This window comes from Cetorhinus maximus, chromosome 2 (assembly GCF_964194155.1).
Source record: "Cetorhinus maximus chromosome 2, sCetMax3.hap1.1, whole genome shotgun sequence".
Classification (NCBI taxonomy): domain Eukaryota; kingdom Metazoa; phylum Chordata; class Chondrichthyes; order Lamniformes; family Cetorhinidae; genus Cetorhinus; species Cetorhinus maximus.
The window spans coordinates 50571942-50592009 of record NC_135880.1 but is presented as its reverse complement, the minus strand read 5'-3'; the positions used below and the strand labels follow the sequence as shown (position 1 = coordinate 50592009).

General features: G+C 41.3%; 1 protein-coding gene across 7 annotated transcripts in view; it reads right to left on the bottom strand.

The window, feature by feature from the left end:
• The window catches only part of LOC144694351 (versican core protein-like), a 234779-nt gene that overhangs the window by 65509 nt on the left and 149202 nt on the right, over positions 1 to 20068 (bottom strand). For 2 of the 7 annotated variants that reach the window (XM_078564656.1, XM_078564648.1), the window contains exons 9-11: positions 16523 to 19545; positions 10840 to 15820; positions 5300 to 5425 (exon numbers count right to left, since the gene is read on the bottom strand). In XM_078564656.1, coding sequence (XP_078420782.1) covers positions 5300 to 5425; positions 10840 to 15820; positions 16523 to 19545 — 8130 coding nt within the window. The remainder of the gene's footprint in view (positions 1 to 5299; positions 5426 to 10839; positions 15821 to 16522; positions 19546 to 20068) is intronic. The other 5 variants (XM_078564664.1, XM_078564674.1, XM_078564691.1 and 2 more) reach the window with 5 other exon arrangements.

Below are 20068 nucleotides of genomic sequence, written 5' to 3'. Positions count from 1 at the left end.
AGCCCACATAGTGGATCATCCCTCAAACGTCTTCTTTTATTTTATTTAACCCCGGCCATTTTATCCCTCCCTGGATGTAGCTTGTAGTGAAAATGTGAAGGCCACCTGGCCAATTGGCCCATGCGCCAACCGTAAAAGTGGACGGGCCACTTAAAACCGCTGACAAGTGGCCCTTTAAATGCCCGCTTAATTTTCTGCAGGCACGTTTCTGACATCCGCGCTTGCCCGCCGACCATAATGTTGTGTGCAAGTGCAATGATGACAGGACACACGTGTAACATCTCGTGCAATTTCACATGATTTCGGGTTGGGTGCGCGCCCGCACAATCGACGTAAAATTCTGGCCCTTAAATCTGTGTCCCTCAGTCCTTGCAACAGCAGCTAATGGAAACAGCGTCTGAAATATATCTACATTTTACATAAAAATTTTGAGGTGGCAACAATGCCCTCTGTCCTTTCAAATCAATGCATAACTCGAATACTCGCAGTCCATTGTTTCCTGCAGGGGTGGTACAGTATCTTTAAAAATGCTATTAATAATTCTTCCAGAGGATGGTGCTGTTACGTCTTTAAATCAATTACATGGGCCCTGTTATTTGTGTTTGCTCCAGACAAGCTGCCCAACCTCTCGGCCAGTTGCAACATACGCACCTAAAAGTTGCCAGTTCCTCTGGCTAACTTTGAGCAATGTAATGATAAGCTGATCAGTAATTTAAAGAAAATTCAATTAGACTCTCAATATTAAATTCATTCTGAAAGAATAACAGGTTTTTATTCCATTGTTGCAGAGATATTAATAATTTAATTCTCTTTGTAGACATATTTTATATGATTAATGTGACTTCTCTGCACACAGTGACTTAGCAGTCTTCAAAAGTGTGATTTGCAGTTTTGGTGGAAGAACAGCATGGAGGATCTAACCCTGCCCAAATTGGATGCCATGCACCTTCATGGAATTTTCAGTGTTGGGCTAATTATAACATTTTGGATATTTCCAGTGGGCGCCCTGCCTGTGCTGAGCAGGCTGCCTTGAATGGGGTGCAAAATGGTTGCTTGCAAGTCTTGGGTGAAATGGAGGTGGTTGCCTCTGGGGAAGTATACAGCTAAAGCTGGAGAAGAGGAAGGCTAAACTTTGTTATAATTCTGAGGTGTGCGGCAGTGCAATCTATTGGCCTGTGACACTTTTTAAATTGCCTCCCCTATACCATGAAACATCAGAAGTGTTGTGCCATTCCCTGTATCTTGCACTGCTATGACAAAAAGTTGGAAAATGTGAGGTCTGGCATCACTGTGTCATTGGTATGTAAACTGAATATTTGGGGGGGATGTATTCAATGACTGACATCACTTCCGGTGATAGCAATCCATGGGGAGGTGGCTAATTCCCCACCCTCATCGATCACTGATTCACTAGAGCTTGGGTTGAAACAAAACTCTTGCTTGAATATAATGGCCTCAATTTTACCTTTGGCAAAGTACACGCGATCAGCAGGCCAGGGAGCGGCCGGGAAATGGGCCCTCGACCGAGATCAGCTCCTGACCGCGATTGGCTCCCGACCGCAATTCCACGCTGGCTAGCCAATTATTGACCAGCCAGCATGAAACACGTGCTGAAAAGTCCAGCGCTGCCGGGGTGGGGGCATGAAGAGGGTGGGCGACGACGTTTCTGTGGGCATGGGTGAGCGCTGCAAGAAAGCTCCCTGAAGGCAGACAGCTGCCTCAGGGAGCTGCAGACCTGAAAATCATCAAATAGAGTTTTAAAAAGCTGCAAAAAAATGTCCATGCATCACAATCAGGCACCTGAAAATATAGCTGATAAAAATGCTGTCCACAGATTTTTATTTGTGTTTTTACTTCATAGCGGAAATTTCAACCCACCCTTGGATGAGGATTGATGAAAAATGCAAAGGCCGCCTTGCCAATTCACCCGTCCGCCAACCATTAGGTTAGATGGGTTCCGAAAAATCGGAGTCAATTGCACCGTTAATAGGCTTCATTGCCCTCTTAAATGTTGGCAGGCGCGCTTTCGACTTTTGTGCGCACCCGCCGAGCAAAATATCGCGCAGTGCACAATTACATCAGGACGCTCACCCGATGTCTTCTCACACAACTTTATTCCCAATCGGGTTGGGTGCGTACCCCCCATGGGATGTAAAATTCAGACCAATGACTGCATTTGTGAGGATTACTGTTATCACGGTGAACGTAGCAATACTGTTTGGACCAACAGAAGTCTCAATTCATGCAAAAAAACTTTGAACATTCCAGGAGCAGGTTTATATTTTTTTGTGATATTTTGAATTGTTTCCCACGATCAAGGTTCATAGCATCAGTTATTACAGAGACATGGCTGCAGGAGGACATTGATTGGGACTTGAATATTTAAGGGTATAGGACATTTAGGAAGGATAGGAAGTGAGGAAAAGGTGGAGGGGTGGCTCTATTAGTTACTGATGGTCTTAGCACAATAAAGAGGGATGATCTAAGTTCAGGAACCAGAATGTGTAAATGGTTTGGGTAGAGATGAGAAATGGTAAAGGCGAGAAGTCACTTGTGGGAGTCGTGTACATGCCCCCTAATAGTAACCACATGGTAGAATGGAGCATAAAGGAAGGAATAAAAGGAGCTTGTCAGAAAGGCACAGGGATAATCATGGGAGATTTTAATCTACATATAGACTGGAAAAGTCAAATGAAAAAAGGTAGCCTAGATGAGGAGTTCATAGAATGTTTCCCAGATAGTTTTTTAGAACAGCGTATTCTGGAGCCAACCAGAGGGCAGGCTATACCAACCCTGGTATTGTGTAAAGAGATGGGATCAATTAATGATCTCATAGTGAAGGCGCCCCTAGATAGCAGTGGCCATAACATGATTGAGTTTTGCATTCAGTTTGAAGGAAAGAGGAGTGGGTCCGAGACTATGTTTTAAACTTAAAGAAGAGCAGTTATGAGGGCATGAAAGCAGAGCTGGCTAAAGCAGATTGGCAAATTAGGTTAAGGGAAATGCCAACAGAGATGCGGTGGCAAACATTTAAGGGGATATTTCAGAATATACAGAATAGATACATTCCAAAGAGTAAGAAAAAGTCCAAGGGACGGATACACCATCTATGGTTAATTAGAAAGGTTAAAGATAGTACCAAACTTAATGAAAAAGCATATAATTGTGCAAAGATAGGTGGAAGGCCAGAATATAAGCAATAGCAAAGGATGACTAAAAAATTAATAAGGAGGGGAAAATTAGAATATGAGAGAAAGGTAGCCAGAAATATAAAAAGTAAGAGTTTCTATAAATATTTTAAAAAGAAATGAGTTAACAAAGTGAGCATTGGTCCTATAGAAAGTGAGACAGGAGAATTGATAATGGAAAACGACGAAATGGCAGATGAATAGAACATGTATTTTGCATCGATCTTCATTATACAGGATACAAATAACACCCCAGAAGCAGCTATAAATCAAGAAATGGAAGGGAGGGTGGAACTCAGTAAAATTACAATCACCAGAGAAGTGGTACAGAGTAAATTGTTGTAGCTCCGGGCCGACAAGTGCCTGGGTCCTGAAGGACTTCATCCTAGGGTCTTAAAAGAAGTGGCTAGTGAGATAGTTGATGCATTGGTTTTAATTTTTGAAAACTCCCTATATTCAGGGATTGGAAGATAGCAAATATAACTCAGTTATTCAAAAAGGGAGGGGGACAGAAAGCGGGAAACTACAGATCAGTTAGCTTAACATCTGTCATAGGGAAAATGTTAGAAGCTATTATTAAAGAAGCTATAGCAGGGCACTTGGATAAGTTCAAGGTAATCAGGCAAAGTCAATATGGTTTTGTGAAAGGGAAATCATGTTTAAGCAACTTATTGGAGTTCTTTGAGGAGTCAATATGTGCTGTGGATAAAGGGGAACTGGTGGATGTACTGTACTTAGATTTCCAGAAGGCATTTGATAAAGTGCCTCATCAAAGGTTAAAGAGGGAAATAAAAGCTCATGGTATAGGGGTGTGCCAGAGGGATCAGTAATGGGACCTCAACTTTTTACAATTTATATAAATGAGTTGGATGAAGAGATGAATGGCATGGTTGCCAAATTTGCTGATGACACAAAGATAGGTAGGAAAGTAAGTTGTGAAGAGGACATAAGGAGGCTACAAAAATATATTAGATAGGTTAAGTGGGTGGCCAAAGATTTTGCAAATGGAGTATAATGTGGGAAAATGCGAAATTGTACATTTTGGCAGGAAGAATAAAAGAGAAGCATATTATCTAAATGCTGAGATATTGCAGAGCTCTGAGATGCAGGCGGATCTGAGTGTCATAGTGCATGAATCGCAAAAGGCTAGTATGCAGTGCAGCAAATAATTAGGAAAACTACTAGAATTTTATCATTTATTGAAAGGGGAATTGAATATAAAAGTAGAGAGTCAATGCTTCAGTTATACAGAGCACCAGTGAGACCACATCTAGAGTATTGTGTACATTATTGGTCACTTTATTTAAGAAAGAATGTAAATGCTTTGGAAGCAGTTCAGAGAAGGTTTACCAGACTAATACCTAGAATGGGCAGGTTGCCTTATGAGGAAAGGTTGGACAGGCTAGGTTTGTATCCACTGGAATTTATAAAAGTAAGAGGCGACTTGATTGAAACATATAAGATCCTGAGGGGACGTGACAGGGTGGATGTGGAGAGGATGTTTCCTCTTGTGGGAGAATCTAGAACTAGGGGTCACTCTTTAAAAATAAGGTGTTGCCCATTCAAAACGGAAATGAGGCAATTTTTTTTTCTCAGAGGGTCGTGAGTCTTTGGAATCTCTTCCTGAAAATGTGGTGGAAGCAGAGTCTTTGAATATTTTTAAGGCAGAGATGGATAAATTCTTGGTAAGCAAAGGGGTGATAGGTTATCGGGGGAAGGCAGGATGCAGGTTTAAAGTTACTATCAGATTAGCCATGATCTTATTAAATGGCAGAGCGGGCTCGAGAGGCCGAATGGCCTACTCCTGCTCCTTGTTCATATGTTATTACATCTGCATCTAGCCTGGCATTTGAATGCTAGCAATGTGTGTGTATTTCACATAACATTAGTAGAGTGTATATGAAATGCACGGGAGTCATTTGTTGTGTTTTGTTGTAAACAGAATCAGATTGCTGACATTATGTGTGGAAGCCCATCTACTAAAACTCTGATTAAAGCATAACATTCCTATAATGCTGGCATTCCAAGAATGAACCTAAATTGTTTCCAATAAAAATAGTTGAAAGCATTGTATATCACTCAAACACCATAGTGTCTAAATCTGTTCTTACCTATTTCACAGTGCTCCCCAGTGTATCCTGGCAAACAGGTGCATATATAACTAGTTTCTCGTGGGTAACAACTGCCTCCATGTTGGCAAGGGTATTCCTCACATGGGTTAACTTCCGGTATTACAACTGAAAGCATCAAGTACAGGATAAGCATGGTTACTTTTTAGCCTCTCAATATTTCCTTTTTGTTGCAGATACAGCTAAGAAAAAATCAGAGTGTGAATAATCATAGCCACATGCCACTGTTAGTTTCAATGGTATGTATTGGATGGAATTCAGTTCACTGAACTTTTTACAAGATAGTTTCTTAATTTTGAAATTTCTTTATTGGAGTACCACTTCTGCAAATCAGTACCACATTTCCTTCTCTTAGAAGGAGAGCCAGCCTTCAAACTGTAGTAAAAGCATCAGCCAACCTGCCGTTAAAGGGTTAACATCTTCACAAGCTGTTTTACATTGTTTCAGAAACTTCAAACATATTTATAATCAAAGAGTCTTCTCTAATAAGTGACTCTCTTTTTTGTGTATTTGGATAGTTATCAATAGCAGATGTTTATTGGAAGTAGCTGAGTGCTAATGTAGAATGGCAAGTGCACTGCCGTAGTGTTAGCAGAAACTTCAACTGTGGACACGAGTAATTTTATGGATCAAATTGCCTGAACTAATATTTTAATCTTTCCATGACGTAAAAGTTCTCTCCTCAGGATTCAACAGTCAGAAATTTTGAGCAGAAGTCAAAGAAAATACAGTTTAGAAGAGCAGGAGGTTAAAGGCAGAATCTTTTAGACCCAACAGCAGTGGGAATCGTAGTGGGTGGGGGCACTTAATTTGATGGGAGGCAGAAAATCTGTTTCCTAGCGGCAGGATAGTTTGTGCGAATTTTGTTTTCTCGATTCTCAGGGCAGGTTAAAGGTGGGTCGAGCTTCCTGACGAACAATATCGGGTATGCCACTGGCATGCATTAGCATCTCATGCATGCTCATTAAAAGGCCAACTTGCTGGAATTAAGTTCACCCTCCAAATTAAGTTGCCAGCAAGAATTTAGAACATTTAGTTTTACGACTGTATATAAGTGGTGCGCACCTGGCGAGTTTCACTTCTTCCATAACTTCTGAGGTCAGCAGATGCTGCTTTCGGGTTCTTGGGGACTGGGCATAGCTTCACTCATATCGAGTGCCGGCAACGAAAGCTGCACCAAGACCGGACACGGGAGGCAGGTGAAGGCTGGAAGAGGGAGGTAGGGCGGAGCGAAGGCTGGATAGGGGAGGCAGGCTAAGTGGGGAATGTTGGGGGGAGATTGTCCAGGAAAGTGGGGGGAAAGAGAGTGTTTTAAAGGGCAGGTTTGATGGTATCAATAGTGGGGTCCGGCGCGGGGGTGGGTGTTGATTTCAGGGTACTGGTAGTAGGTGGAAACAGTCACAGTCAGACGGAGGAGTCAGAGGCAGTAGGGTGGCTGGTTCAGGGTGAGGGCCTGGTAAGTGAAGATCTCATGGAAGGTCAAGGAGACAGACTAGGCAATTGGCTCAGATCATGAGAGGAGGCAGGGACTGGGTGGGCATGGAGATGGTAATGGGTGTCGGCTCTGAGGGGGGGGAAAGGCAAGTGGAGGTGGATTGTGATAGGGTCGAGGGTAATGGGGGGAGGTTCAAAGGTGACAGAGGGGAGAGGAATGGTGATATTGGGTGGGTCAAGGGTGATGGGGGGAAGTTGGTGGGTAACAGGGGGAGGGTAGAAGGTGGTGGACTGAGTTTGGAAGGTGACCCGCACCAATTTTCAAACCTAACCTTGAATACACAGTTAGTCAGTAAATGAGATCCCTCAATGTGGGTCTTTTTTGGGTAGGTGGAGTTCAAGGTCAGCACAAGTGGCTGACTAAAGGGACACCCTAATAATTATGAGGCAACTGGATACCAACCATGCTCAGTTGTGTTCTCCTCTCTATAGTGAAGCCGACAAGGCAGTAGGTTTGTTCCCGACTCATGGGTCTCATAACCTCGAGATCTCAGAGCTGCTGTTCATTCTGTGCCATTTGCCATTGGCTACAGTCAGAAGCAGGGATGAAGTAAGAGAGGGAGGGAGGTGGATGCCTCCAAGGGGCACAGCTGGTGGACATCAGTCAACTCGCGACTTCAAACCTCCATCCTCCCAGGTGAATGGTCATGCCTGACAATAGCTCATGTGGTTAGTCTTTTTATGCTGCCAGGCCAATGGTCTCTCTGTAAGAAGGGAGGGTAGTGGAGGCAAACTGAATAGTGTCTGAAGGAGGGTTCTCGCACATGGCTCTCATAATCCTGGTCAAAGAGCAATGTCTCCATGTCCAATCATGTATAAATGGGAGGAACACCCATCTCTGGTCCTCCATCTGGAAAGGGTTAGGTGGGAATGTCATATCTCGATGGAGGCCAGGTGGACGGCTTTTCACTGGCCTGCTGCCTTGAGATAAAGGCAAACCTGTGAAGGGTATGCTCATTAAATTTATCGCTTCAATTTCTTCACAGGTCCACTGAGGCCTCAATGATGCAGGCTGCAGGCAACCCTAACTTGGTAATGGCTCTTATCCAGATAAGGAGAAGAAGGGCCCATCGCAGATTGGCACTGGGCCAAGTGGAGCAACAGCCTGAGTGGTAAGAGGTAGCAGAGCCACAAGAAGGTCAAAATGCTGGTGAACAAGGTCCACTGCAATAACAAGCATTGGCCCAACCATGTGTGTATCACAGGTGGTCCTCTTATCTAGAAATGAGCGAAAGGCAATGCCGGAAGTGCCTTCAATATGTGCCTGGTTGTGGATGCTCACATCTGCCAGCTTCTCCAATATGAGCTGTGGCTGCAAGGACTCTGGAGGAGTAGCGTGGAGCTCCTGGCCTGCAGTGAGTGAATGGCTGCCTGGGTGCCATTTAAAAATGGCGCCAGGGCCTTCAACCTCATGAGGTAATGGCAGGGCAGGCAACTTCCTGCCTGCCCCGCCACGCGATTTGCCATGCTCCTTGCAGATGCATAATTAGTGAGCTGAACAGCAGAAGATCGTATGTGTTCAGCCCACCTGCCACTGGGCTCCAGATTCTGCCCGAAGTAAGGAAATAATTGAAAGAAGAAAAGTATCTGTAACCAGGTGTATTGATTTGTGTTCAAACTCTTGGGTTTATCAGAGTCTATTTGGCTACAATGGTTTATAATGTAACTGTATAAGTATTTGGAAGATGTAAGTTGAACATAACAAATCAGAAAAAGATGACAACAGATGACTTGTTGGAATATCCTTGAGTCCTGAACTAATAGATTGCAAAAGCAAAATTGTTTGCTCCGTAGACATAATAAGAGCAATGAGACATCTGGGAATGCAGTGGATCGTGGGATTAACAATCAATTTCCTTCACCAGTGAGTTTTAAGAATTGAGACAAAAGAATGGAGCAACTGAGAAGGAGGGTAAATGGGAGTGATATCAGGCTCAGAAAAAGAAATAAAGAAACGGGGAGATAAATCAGTTAAATCAGAGAGAGAGAAAAGAGAGCCAGAAAGGAAAAGTATTAATTTTAAAATTTGACATTTTTAATAGCTCTAAGAACAATCTTCCACCTGAAGGAATTAGTCTCCACAGTTTAAACTGTTCAATTTTTGGGCCAAAGAGGTTGATTAACATTGTATTGGCAATTGCAACATCATTAAAAAATGTGAGTTCTTAATTACAAGACTTAATGTTCTGTGGTGAGTTTAATGGACAATTAAGATGCAAATCCAGCATGCTCTTAAAGCGGGGAGGCTGAGGGGGAGATGCATGAAGCATTTGGTAATTGGTGTAAATCGACCAGCAAGTTCAGGAGACATTTCATTTCTTAATCCACTGAACTTGCTGACTAATATACACATTAAAATGGCACCAGCAATACATTGTTATTTTTACAGCAAGATCCAGCCTATTATTGTTGTTATGGTATATTAAATTGAAGTCAAATGAGACAATAATACAGCAATTCTAAGTTGAGTTATGTTTAGTTAATGAAACAGTCGATACTGTAATTCTGAAATCTTTATATTATAATTAAGTTAACAATCATCTTATCATTGATTAAGTAGAAGTAGTATATTAAAGTTATTATTAGCTGTTCATCAAACTGTTCAGTTCATTTCAAACCTAATGTATTGTATTTGTTGCTCACAGTGCAGCCTCCTTTTGCACTGGGAAACCAAATGCAAATTAGGTGATCACTTTGCTGAGCATCTCTGAACTGTTCACAAGTGCAATCTGAAGCTTCCTCTTGCTTTCCATTTTAATCCTCTATCCTAGTTTGACCCCTTTATCTTTGGTCTTCTATCCTGTTCCAATCAAGCTCAATGTAAGGCTGAGGAACAGCCCCTCGTCTTCCTAATGAGCTCTTTGCAGCTTTCTGGTCTTAACATTAACTCTGTTCATTCCTTAACTACAGCTTCCATTCCTCTGTGGGAGTAGGAATTAATACTGTGGGAAAGGGTTGCCAATATTTCTTGGGATGGGGGAACGGAGCGGGTTGGAATTTGGATTGTGGATCCCCTGTTAAAACATTACTAATGGTTACTGTTGTCACCAGAATCCCTGGCCACGGGAACCTGCTTTGTATCTTGCTGTTTTCCATGTTTCCATTTCTACGTATCCCTGTACTGTACTTTGTTTCTCTGTATGTTCCTCCTTTTGCCTCTTGTTAATACCACTACTTTCACTGAATCATTTTGTGTTCTCCATCCAAGCACTTCACCGCTCATTCTACTCATTTTCCTGTGTATGTGCTTCTTTTTCATCTTCCCTATTCCCTTTTGCTTGTTCTGTTCTGAACGCTGTTCCTCTGTAATATCTTGCAATCCTGAGTAAGAATCTTACACCTGAAGTGTTGACTGACTGACTTTTTTTTCTCCACATGAGCATTTCCATTTTTTTTTTTGTTTTTTGAGACATAGATATCTTCTTGGTGAGTCAATGGTTAAATGTGTCCCTGCCATTTGATCAGTTTATGTAGGACAACTCAAAAGCCAAATTAGGGTTCATAAGTTAAACAAAAACTAGTAACAAGCTTAAAGCTAAAACTTTTATTCCTACAAGACAGACCTAATTAATAGGTTTCTCTATAGCTTTCATCAATGTCACACCTAGGCTATATTAGGTGTTCTTATGTGGAGCAAGGTCAATTCTACTTGCACTCTGTTCTTGGTAAGTATTTGATTTGACAGAGCTTTCCAGACAAGCACGAACATTTCTCCATTGAAAGAAATAGAGTATGAATATACAACCACTCTTAGTGCACAGTCTTGCCTGCTGGGAGCACTCATCAAAAAAAATGGGTGGAATTACGATTTTCCAACAATTTCCCAATACCGTGCTCCCAGTGGGTGAGGCTCTGCCCCAGGAATGCTCATTTGGAAAGTGTCCCTTAAAGTAAAAACATTTAGGAATATAAATTACCAAAAGTAATGTGATTGTTACACTAAATATTCTCAACATTGTATTTTTCTTTGCATCGTCATTTGACATTAAAGATCTGGAGGCAGGAGTAGTCTGACTGATATTTCATACCTGGTACATGAACAGTCTCACCATCCTCTGGCTCATCAGTAATTATTGGTTCGCTCGTGTTACTATGTTCCCAAGACTCAATTTCAGAGGTGGTCTTTGAGCGAGCTGTCGTTGCCAGTGTTGTTTCAGTAGTTTTGTTGTCAGTTTCTACCAAATCAAAGATAATTTTACCAGAATCATCAGTACTCTTTATCAATAGTTGAGGTGTTTGTGTGGATCTCCAGTCTTCTGGTCTGTCAAGTGGTGATGGTGAAGGAATGTCTTTGTGAATGTCATTGCCACTTGTTAGAGATTGTTCTACAAAAGGCAAAGTAGGTATTGAAGGGGATGTCTTGAATTCTTTTAATTCTGTGCCCATCTGAAGTGACACTACTGTTATACCTTTGAGATCTTGCTCAACAAATAAGCCCAGCTCCTGTGAAGTGCTCTCATGTAAAGAGGATGATACTGTTGTGACTCTGACAGGTTCAGCAATATCCTTTTTAACCTTTTGTTCTGTGGATGGCCATAATGATGTAGCACTGATTACAGTCTCTTTAGAAATTTCAACATAATTATTTTGTGCTGGTGAAGCTTCTACTTCTCCAGGTTGGGCAGTGTGTGGATCTGGTGGCAGCATAGTTCCTATAAAGTGTTCTGTAACATATCCTTTGATATCATGTAAAGGAATTTTACCCACTGTGCTTGGGTAAGCAGTTGTTTGTGGCACAGATGACTTCTTTTCAAACATTTTGATGGGAACTGAGGGAGTTGCAGGACTTTCTACTCGCTGTAATTTCAAACTGAGGTCTAACAAAGATGTTGCAGTAGGCACAGTGCCCTCAGTCCTGTAGCCCATTGTCTGTGAAAACTCTTTGTGACTAATGGTTGGCTGTATAATTATCTGACTTGTTTCAATCTCTTTTGTGGGAATATTGTCAAAGGTCGCTGGTGAAGGCAAACTTTCCAGTTCTTCCAACTGAATTCCCTGTGTTGTTTGTTCCATTATCGCTGTTGTCACCAATTCTTCATCATGCTTCTTTTCAGGCAGTTCAATTGATAAACCTTCTTCTGCATCTGTTGTAACTTGTGCAGATGGGGAAGTAAAGTTATTAGTAGATACATAAGCATGTTCTGTTGACAGTTTTTTCAAAGTCAGAGCATGCTCTTCAGAAGAATACACAAAAGTTTCTTTTGTTGGTAAACTCACAGTGTTCGTCGTTTTAAAACCAAGTTGAGATGAAGTCTGTGTAGAAGGGGCAGCCTCATCCAGTAAGTGGGTAAATGGTTTACCTTCAGTACTTACAAAATTGTCGCCAGAAAATTCCTCTTCCAATAAACTGGAAGCTGGCGAGCCTTCAATTTCCTTATGTTCTGTCATAGGATGAATGTATCCTCCACTTGCATGGGCCTTTGAATCATTGACGGTTTGATATGTAATTGATTTTTCTGAAAATGTGCTTGGGCCATCTGCATCCTTTAAAGAAGCCTGCACAGTGAATGTGTATATGTCACCCTCTTCTTTACCTGGAATTATTCGTGATACAGGCCTCTTGGTGTCTTCACTGGGTGAGATAGATACAGTTTCTAGAGAGGTGTCTGCAACATGTTGAGGTATGATTGTGGTCATAAATAATGGTAATATGTCCTTCTCTAACTGTGGTTCGGACATATCTTTTCCAATTTTATCCAAGGAAACTGTTGTGCCAGCTGTACTGGTTATTCCTTTCTGTTCTGGTGTTACTGTGATTAAAGGTGAAGACAAATCTCCAGAGCCATCAATTTCGGTCTCTTTGTCAGTCAAGATGCCAGTGGCAATGTACTTCACTGCCTCAGTTTGTGCAATTTCTAATATTTTTGTAGCATTATCAGTTGGCAAATGAGTTGGAGACACACCTAATTCCTTGTCAACATCAATTATAAAGTCTGATACAGTAGTAGCTCCAAATTTCTGTTCTTTTTTAATATCTATTCCATTTTCCTTACCACTAACATAAATTACACTAATATTTTGAGGTGCCATAGAGCTACCTGTAATTTTATCTTCTGGCAGTTGGTCATCTCCCCCATCAAGCACAACGGTCGTGGTTCCTGCTGTCTTGTCGTAAGGTTTTACAGTTCCCTCTTGGGTTTCATTCAGCTCTGCTTTAACTGTTTTTGGCAACGTTTGAAATTTTTTATGATCCACTTGGCTGCTTGCAGTGCTAGAAATTATTTGTTGTGTATAATTTGTTATGTCACCTGCTTGGATGCTTGGGCTATCAACCAACTTAGGTTGAAATTTATCCTTTCCTCTTTCCGTTGAAACAGGAGTTCCAGTAGTTACCGGTGAGATTTCCTTTACATATGCGCTACTAACAAATAATTTAGGTTCTTTCGCTAAGGACACTTCACTAGACCGAGCAGAAACAGTAGTAGATAACTTAGTGCCAAATTCAATCTTTGTAAATTCACCAGAACTTTCTTCTTCTGTAAAAGGAACAACTGTCTGTTTGCTTCCTTCAGTAACATATATAAATGGTTCCCTGGAAGTTGATGACTGCCTATGGTATTCTACAGATGGTTTTGATCGTGGTTCACTAGTAACCTCAATTATCTCTAGTGCTTTGGATGTGGACACCTCAGTTCTTTCCTGATGTGCAGCCACAGTAATTGGCTGAACTTCTGCTTCTTGCTGGGAAAGTATTCTATGAATACCTTCACCAGAGCTTTCCTGCTCAATTAATGAAATAGTTGTGTTTAAGCCTACTTCCACAGTTTCTTCACTTATCTGCATTGTACTGTCACTTTCCATCTCACTTAAGTCTTCTTCCCTTTCACTGCCTCCACCATCTCCAGGATAAACAGATAGCGAAGTATGGTCTTGTTCAACTTGTTCACCAGAACCCTCTTCATCAGCAACAGGGGGTTGTTTATGTGCAACTTTCACTGTTTTTGTGGTTTCTTCAATTCTTGGAGAAATCCCTGAAGGCTTCATGAACCCATCTCTAGGCAGCCCATCCATCCCAGTGACTGTTTTTGTTAATTCTGATGTGAATTCAGGAGACTTTTCTTCAATTGCTGGTGTAACAGTGCTATGGGGAACTCTCACATCCATGGTTTTTGTTGTGACTGAGACTAATGTATCAACAGTTTCCTTCTCACTAACCAAAATTGTTGCTGGGATTCTGTCTGCCGGTTCTGTATGTACTGTTACCATCAATTTTCCCATCTCCGTTTTTGTTTCTGGTAATCCTGGTGTGAATATTCCAGCCTCTCTAACACGTGCAGCTATGACATTAGTTTGGAGAGTTTCTTCATCCAAAGAAATTTTGCTCGTCACTGGCAATACATGGCTGCTCATTTCTAAAGTAGAAACATCTTGAACTACTTGCACAGGTTCTTTGATGGTAAATATTCCTTCACCTGAACTCTCCGCATCTGCAAATATTGTTTGCTTCTCAATATCTTTCTCTGTTACCGTGGTTTTGTCAGTTGCTGGAGTTTTTTCAACAGGCTCCATATCCTCTCCTGGCAACTCTTCAATCTCTGTGATCACTTTTGCTGCTTCGGATGTGAATTTTTGTGACTTTTGTTCAATTGCTGGTGTAACGGTGACATGGGGAACTCTCACATCCATTGAATGTGTTGCCACTGAAATGAATGATTCAATAGTTTCCTTCTCACTAACCAAAATTGTTGCTGGTGATTTATCTGCCGGTTCTGTATGTACTGTTACCATCAATTTTCCCATCTCTGTCTTTGTCTCTGGTAATCCTGGTGTGAATACTCCAGCCTCTCTAACACGTGCAGCTGTGACATCGGTGTGGAGAGTTTCCCCATCCAAAGAAATTTTGCTCGTCACTGGGACTACATGGCTGCTCATTTCTAAAGTAGAAACATCTGGAATTACTTGCACAGGTTCTTTAATGGTAAATAGTCCTTCACCTGAACTCTCAATAACTGTGAATGCTGTTTGTTCCTGCAAATCTTTCTCCGTTTTTGTCGCTGCATCGATTGTTGGGGATTTTTCAGAAGGTTCCATATCCTTTCCTGGCAGCTCTTCAATCTCAGTGATCACTTTTGCTGCTTCTGGTGTGAATTCTTGAGTCTTTTGTTCAGATGCTGGTGTAATGGTGACATGGGGAACTCTCACATCCATTGTTTTTGTTGTGACTGAAACTAGTGTATCAACAGCTTTCTTCTCATCAATTAAAATTGTAGCTGACGGTTTATCTGCCAGTTGTGTAGATTCTTCTACCGACAATTTTTCTGTTTCAGCTTTTGTCACCGGTAATCGAGATGTGGATATACCAGACTCTTCATCATGTCCAGCTGTAATAGCATGGAGAGTTTCCTCATCCAAAGTTGTTTTGATCGTCACTGGAACTACGTGGCTGGTTGAAGAAGAAACATCTGGAACTGGCCTGGCTGGTTCTTGGATGGTAAATATTTCTTCACCAGAACTCTCTATATTTCCAAAAAGTGTTGTGTCCTCCAACTCTTTCTGTGTTTTTGTGGTTTTCTCAATTGCTGGATATTTGTCAGAAGGCATCACCAAGATTATTCCTGGTTGTTTTTTTATCTCTGTTGTGATCACTTTTGTTGCTTTGGATGTGTACTCTTGAGACTTTTGTTCAATTGCTGGTGTAACGGTGACATGGGGAACTCTCACATCCATTGTTTTTGTTGTGACTGAAACTAAGGTATCAAAAGTTTCCTTCTCATCAATTAAAATTGTAGCTGAAGGTTTATCTGCCAGCTGTGTAGATTCTTTTACTGACAATTTTTCTGTTGCTGCTTTTGTCTCTGGTAATCCTGTTGTGGATAATCCAGCTTCTCCATCATGTGCAGCTGTAACATCTGTATGAAGAGGCTTCCCATCCAGTGGGATTTTGCTCGTCACTGTAATTACATGGCTGCTCATATCTAAAGTAGAAACATCTGGAACTGGCCTGGCTGGTTCTTGGACGGTAAATATTTCTTCACCAGAACTCTCTATATTTCCAAAAAGTGTTGTGTCCTCCAACTCTTTCTGTGTTTTTGTGGTTTTCTCAATTGCTGGATATTTGTCAGAAGGCTTCACCAAGATTATTCCTGGTCGTTTTTCTACCTCTGTTGTGATTACTTTTGTTGCTTCGGATGTGAATTTTTGATGCTTTTGCTCAGTTGCTGGTGGAACAGTGACATGGAGAGCTCTCACATCCATTGTTTTCGTTGTGGCTGAGACTAATGTATCAACAGTTTCCTTCTCACTAACCAAAATTGTTGCTGGTGATTTATCTGCCGGTTCTGTATGTACTGTTACCATCAATTTTCCCATCTCTGTCTTTGTCTCTGGTAATCCAGGTGTGAATATTCCAGCCTCTCTATCACGTGCAGCTGTGACATCGGTGTGGAGAGTTTCCTCATCCAAAGAAATTTTGCTCGTCACTGGGACTATGTGGCTGCTCATTTCTAATGTAGAACCATCTGGAATTACTTGCACAGGCTCTTTGATGGTAAATATTCCTTCACCTGAACTCTCAATGTCTGTGAATGCTCTTTGCTCCTCAATATCTTTCTCTGTTGCTGTGGTTTTGTCAGTTGCTGGAGTTTTTTCAACAGGCTCCATATCCTCTCCTGGCAACTCTTCAATCTCTGTGATCATTTTTGTTGCTTCTGATGTGAATTTTTGATGCTTTTGTTCTATTGCTGGTGTAACAGTGTCATGGGGAACTCTCACATCCATTGTCTTTTTTGTGACTGAAACTAATGTATCAACAGTTTTCTTCTCATCAATTAAAATTGTAGCTGAAGATTTATCTGCCAGTTGTGTAAATTCTTTTACGGACAATTTTTCTGTTCCTGGTTTTGTCTCCGGTAATCCAGATGTGGATAATCCAGCCTCTCTGTCATATGCTGCTGTAACATCTGTATGAAGAGGTTTCCCATCCAGTGGGATTCTGCTCGTCACTGGGACTACATGGCTGCTCATATCTAAAGTAGAAACATCTGGAACTGGCCTGACTGGTTCTTTGATGGTAAATATTTCTTCACCAGAACTCTCAATATCTGTGAATGCTGTTTGTTCCTGCAAATCTTTCTCAATTTTTGTGGTTTCATCGATTGTTGGGGATTTTTCAGAAGGCTCCATATCCTCTCCTGGCAGCTTGTCAATCTCTGCGATCACTTTTGCTGCTTCAGATGTGAATTTTTGTGACTTTTGTTCAATTGCTGGTGTAACGGTGACATGGGAAACTCTCACATCCATTGAATGTGTTGCCACTGAAATTAATGATTCAATAGTTTCTTTCTCACTAACCAGAATTGTTGTTGGCGATTTATCTGCCAGTTCTGTATGTACTGTTATCACTAATTTTCCCATCTCCGTTTTAGTCTCTGGTAATCCTGGTGTGAATATTCCAGCCTCTCTATCACGTGCAGCTGTGACATCAGTGTGGAGAGTTTCCTCATCCAAAGAAATTTTGCTCGTCACTGGGACTACATGGCTGCTCATTTCTAAAGTAGAAACATCTGGAATTACTTGCACAGGTTCTTTAATGGTAAATAGTCCTTCACCTGAACTCTCCGCATCTGCAAATATTGTTTGCTTCTCAATATCTTTCTCTGTTACTGTGGTTTTGTTAGTTGCTGGAGTTTTTTCAACAGGTTCCATATCCTCTCCTGGCAGTTCTTCAATCTCTGTGATCACTTTTGCTGCTTCTGATGTGAATTTTTGATGCTTTTGTTCAATTGCTGGTGTAACAGTGACATGGGGAACTCTCACATCCATTGAATGTGTTGCCACTGAAATGAATGATTCAATAGTTTCCTTCTCACTAACTAAAATTGTTGTTGGCGATTTATCTGCTGGTTCTGTATGTACTGTTACCATCAATTTACCTATCTCTGTCTTTGTCTCTGGTAATCCAGGTGTGAATATTCCAGCCTCTCTATCACGTGCAGCTGCGACATCGGTGTGGAGAGTTTCCTCATCCAAAGAAATTTTGCTCGTCACTGGGACTATGTGGCTGCTCATTTCTAAAGTAGAAACATCTGGAACTACTTGCACAGGCTCTTTGATGGTAAATATGCCTTCACCTGAACCCTCAATATCTGTGAATGCTCTTTGTTTCTTAATATCTTTCTCTGTTACTGTGGTTTTGTCAGTTGCTGGCATCTTTTCATCAGGCTTCATGTCCTCTCCCGGCAACTCTTCAATCTCAGTAATTACTTTTGTTGCTTCTGATGTGAATTCTTGAGACTTTTGTTCAATTGCTGGTGTAACGGTGACATGGGGAACTCTCACATCCATTGTTTTTGTTATGACTGAAACTAGTGTATCAACAGTTTCCTTCTCATCAATTAAAATTGTAGCTGAAGATTTATCTGCCAGTTGTGTAGATTCTTTTACTGACAATTTTTCTGTTGCTGCTTTTGTCTCCGGTAATCCTGTTGTGGATAATCCAGCTTCTCCATCACGTGCAACTATAACATCTGTTTGAAGAGGTTTCCCATCCAGTGAGATTTTGCTCGTCACTGTAATTACATGGCTGCTCATATCTAAAGTAGAAACATCTGGAACTGGCCTGACTGGTTCTTGGATGGTAAGTATTTCTTCACCAGAACCCTCAATAGCTGTGAATGCTGTTTGTTCCTGCAAATCTTTCTCCATTTTTGTGGTTTCATCGATTGTTGGAGATTTTTCAGAAGGCTCCATATCCTCTCCTGGCAGCTCTTCAATCTCAGTGATCATTTTTGTTGCTTCTGATGTGGATTCTTTAGACTTTTGTTCAATTGCTGGTGTAACGGTGACATGGGGAACTCTCACATCCATTGCTTTTGTTGTGACTGAAACTAATGTATCAACAGTTTCCTCCTCACCGACCAAAATTGTAGCTACAGTTTTGTCTACCAGCTGTGTAGGTACTTGTAACAATGATTTATCTGTCTCCGATCCAGGTGTGGATAATCCAGCCTCTTCATCCTGTGGAGCTGTAACATCTGTATGAAGAGTTTTCCCACCCAATGAGATTCTACTTGTCACTGGAACAACATGGCTGCTCATTTCTAAAGTAGAAACATCTGGATCTGGGTGACCTGGTTGTTTGATGGTAAATATCCCTTCACCAGTGCTCTCAACTTTTGAAAATGGAGGAACTTGTGGTTCTTCTTGAGCATCTCTGGTAGATTGGGCACCCTGTGTGGTTGGTGAGATGATCCAGTGTTCTCCATCTTCCACCGCCGAATGAATTTTTATTGGGTCTTTTGTAACTCCTAGAACTTCAGTTTCATTACCAGTAGGAACTATTTTCAGTCGCTCAGTAGAAATTCCTAGTTCCTGTGTTCCAGCAATTCCACTTTCAGTCATTAAATGAGACTTACTATCATTGTGTTTTTCTGTAATATCCACATCTTGTATTGCTCTTATGGTGGGTGATGCACTTTCTAGTTGGCCTGCCTTTGCTTCCTCCCCATTTAGTTTCTTATATGGGGGGTCAAATTCCATCTGGCTCTTCCCATTAATAAAGCTGAGTGATGGAGGGACATTCTCTGTTGTAGCTGCTGTTACTGCTTGTGATTCAAATAGAAATGAAGGCAAGCCAAATCCTCCACTGCTTTCTGTTCCATCATCCTCTGACACAGCAATGTGAATGTGTATGAGATTAATTTTGGAACCTATTGCCACATCTGATTGATTGCGTGGGATTGGAATTGATTTGGTCGAAGTAGTTTTGTCATCTTCGAGTTCTTCTGGTTCAAGCCCTGAAATTAAAAACACAAAATATATGTCAGCTATAGGCATAGAAACGTAGTAATAAGAGCAAGCTATTCAGCCCCTCGAGCCTATTCTGCCTCTCAATTATCATTATTTCATGGCGAATCTGTGTCTCAACACCTTTTATCCACCTTGGTTCCAAATTGCTATGGATGTGCCTACACCACAGGGACTGCAGCTGTTCAAGAAGGCAGCTCACCACCACCCACTCAAGGGCAATTAGGGATGGGCAATAAATATTGGCCTGGCCAGCGACAGCGATATCCCATGAACGAATGTAAAGAAGTACCTTTAACTAACAAAACTCTATCAATCTCTGTTTTTAAATTTTCAATTAACTTAGCCTCAGATTTTTGGTAGAGTTCTAGGTTTCCACTTTCTGAAATGATGTGCTTTTGCTCCGGCTGCAAAGAATATGAAAGAAAGCTTTTTTTTTGGTTTAGGAAGCTCCTGAAATCCCCTCCGAAATGCCAATTGTTATAAGTAAATCAAAAAAGCATTGAACAGAGC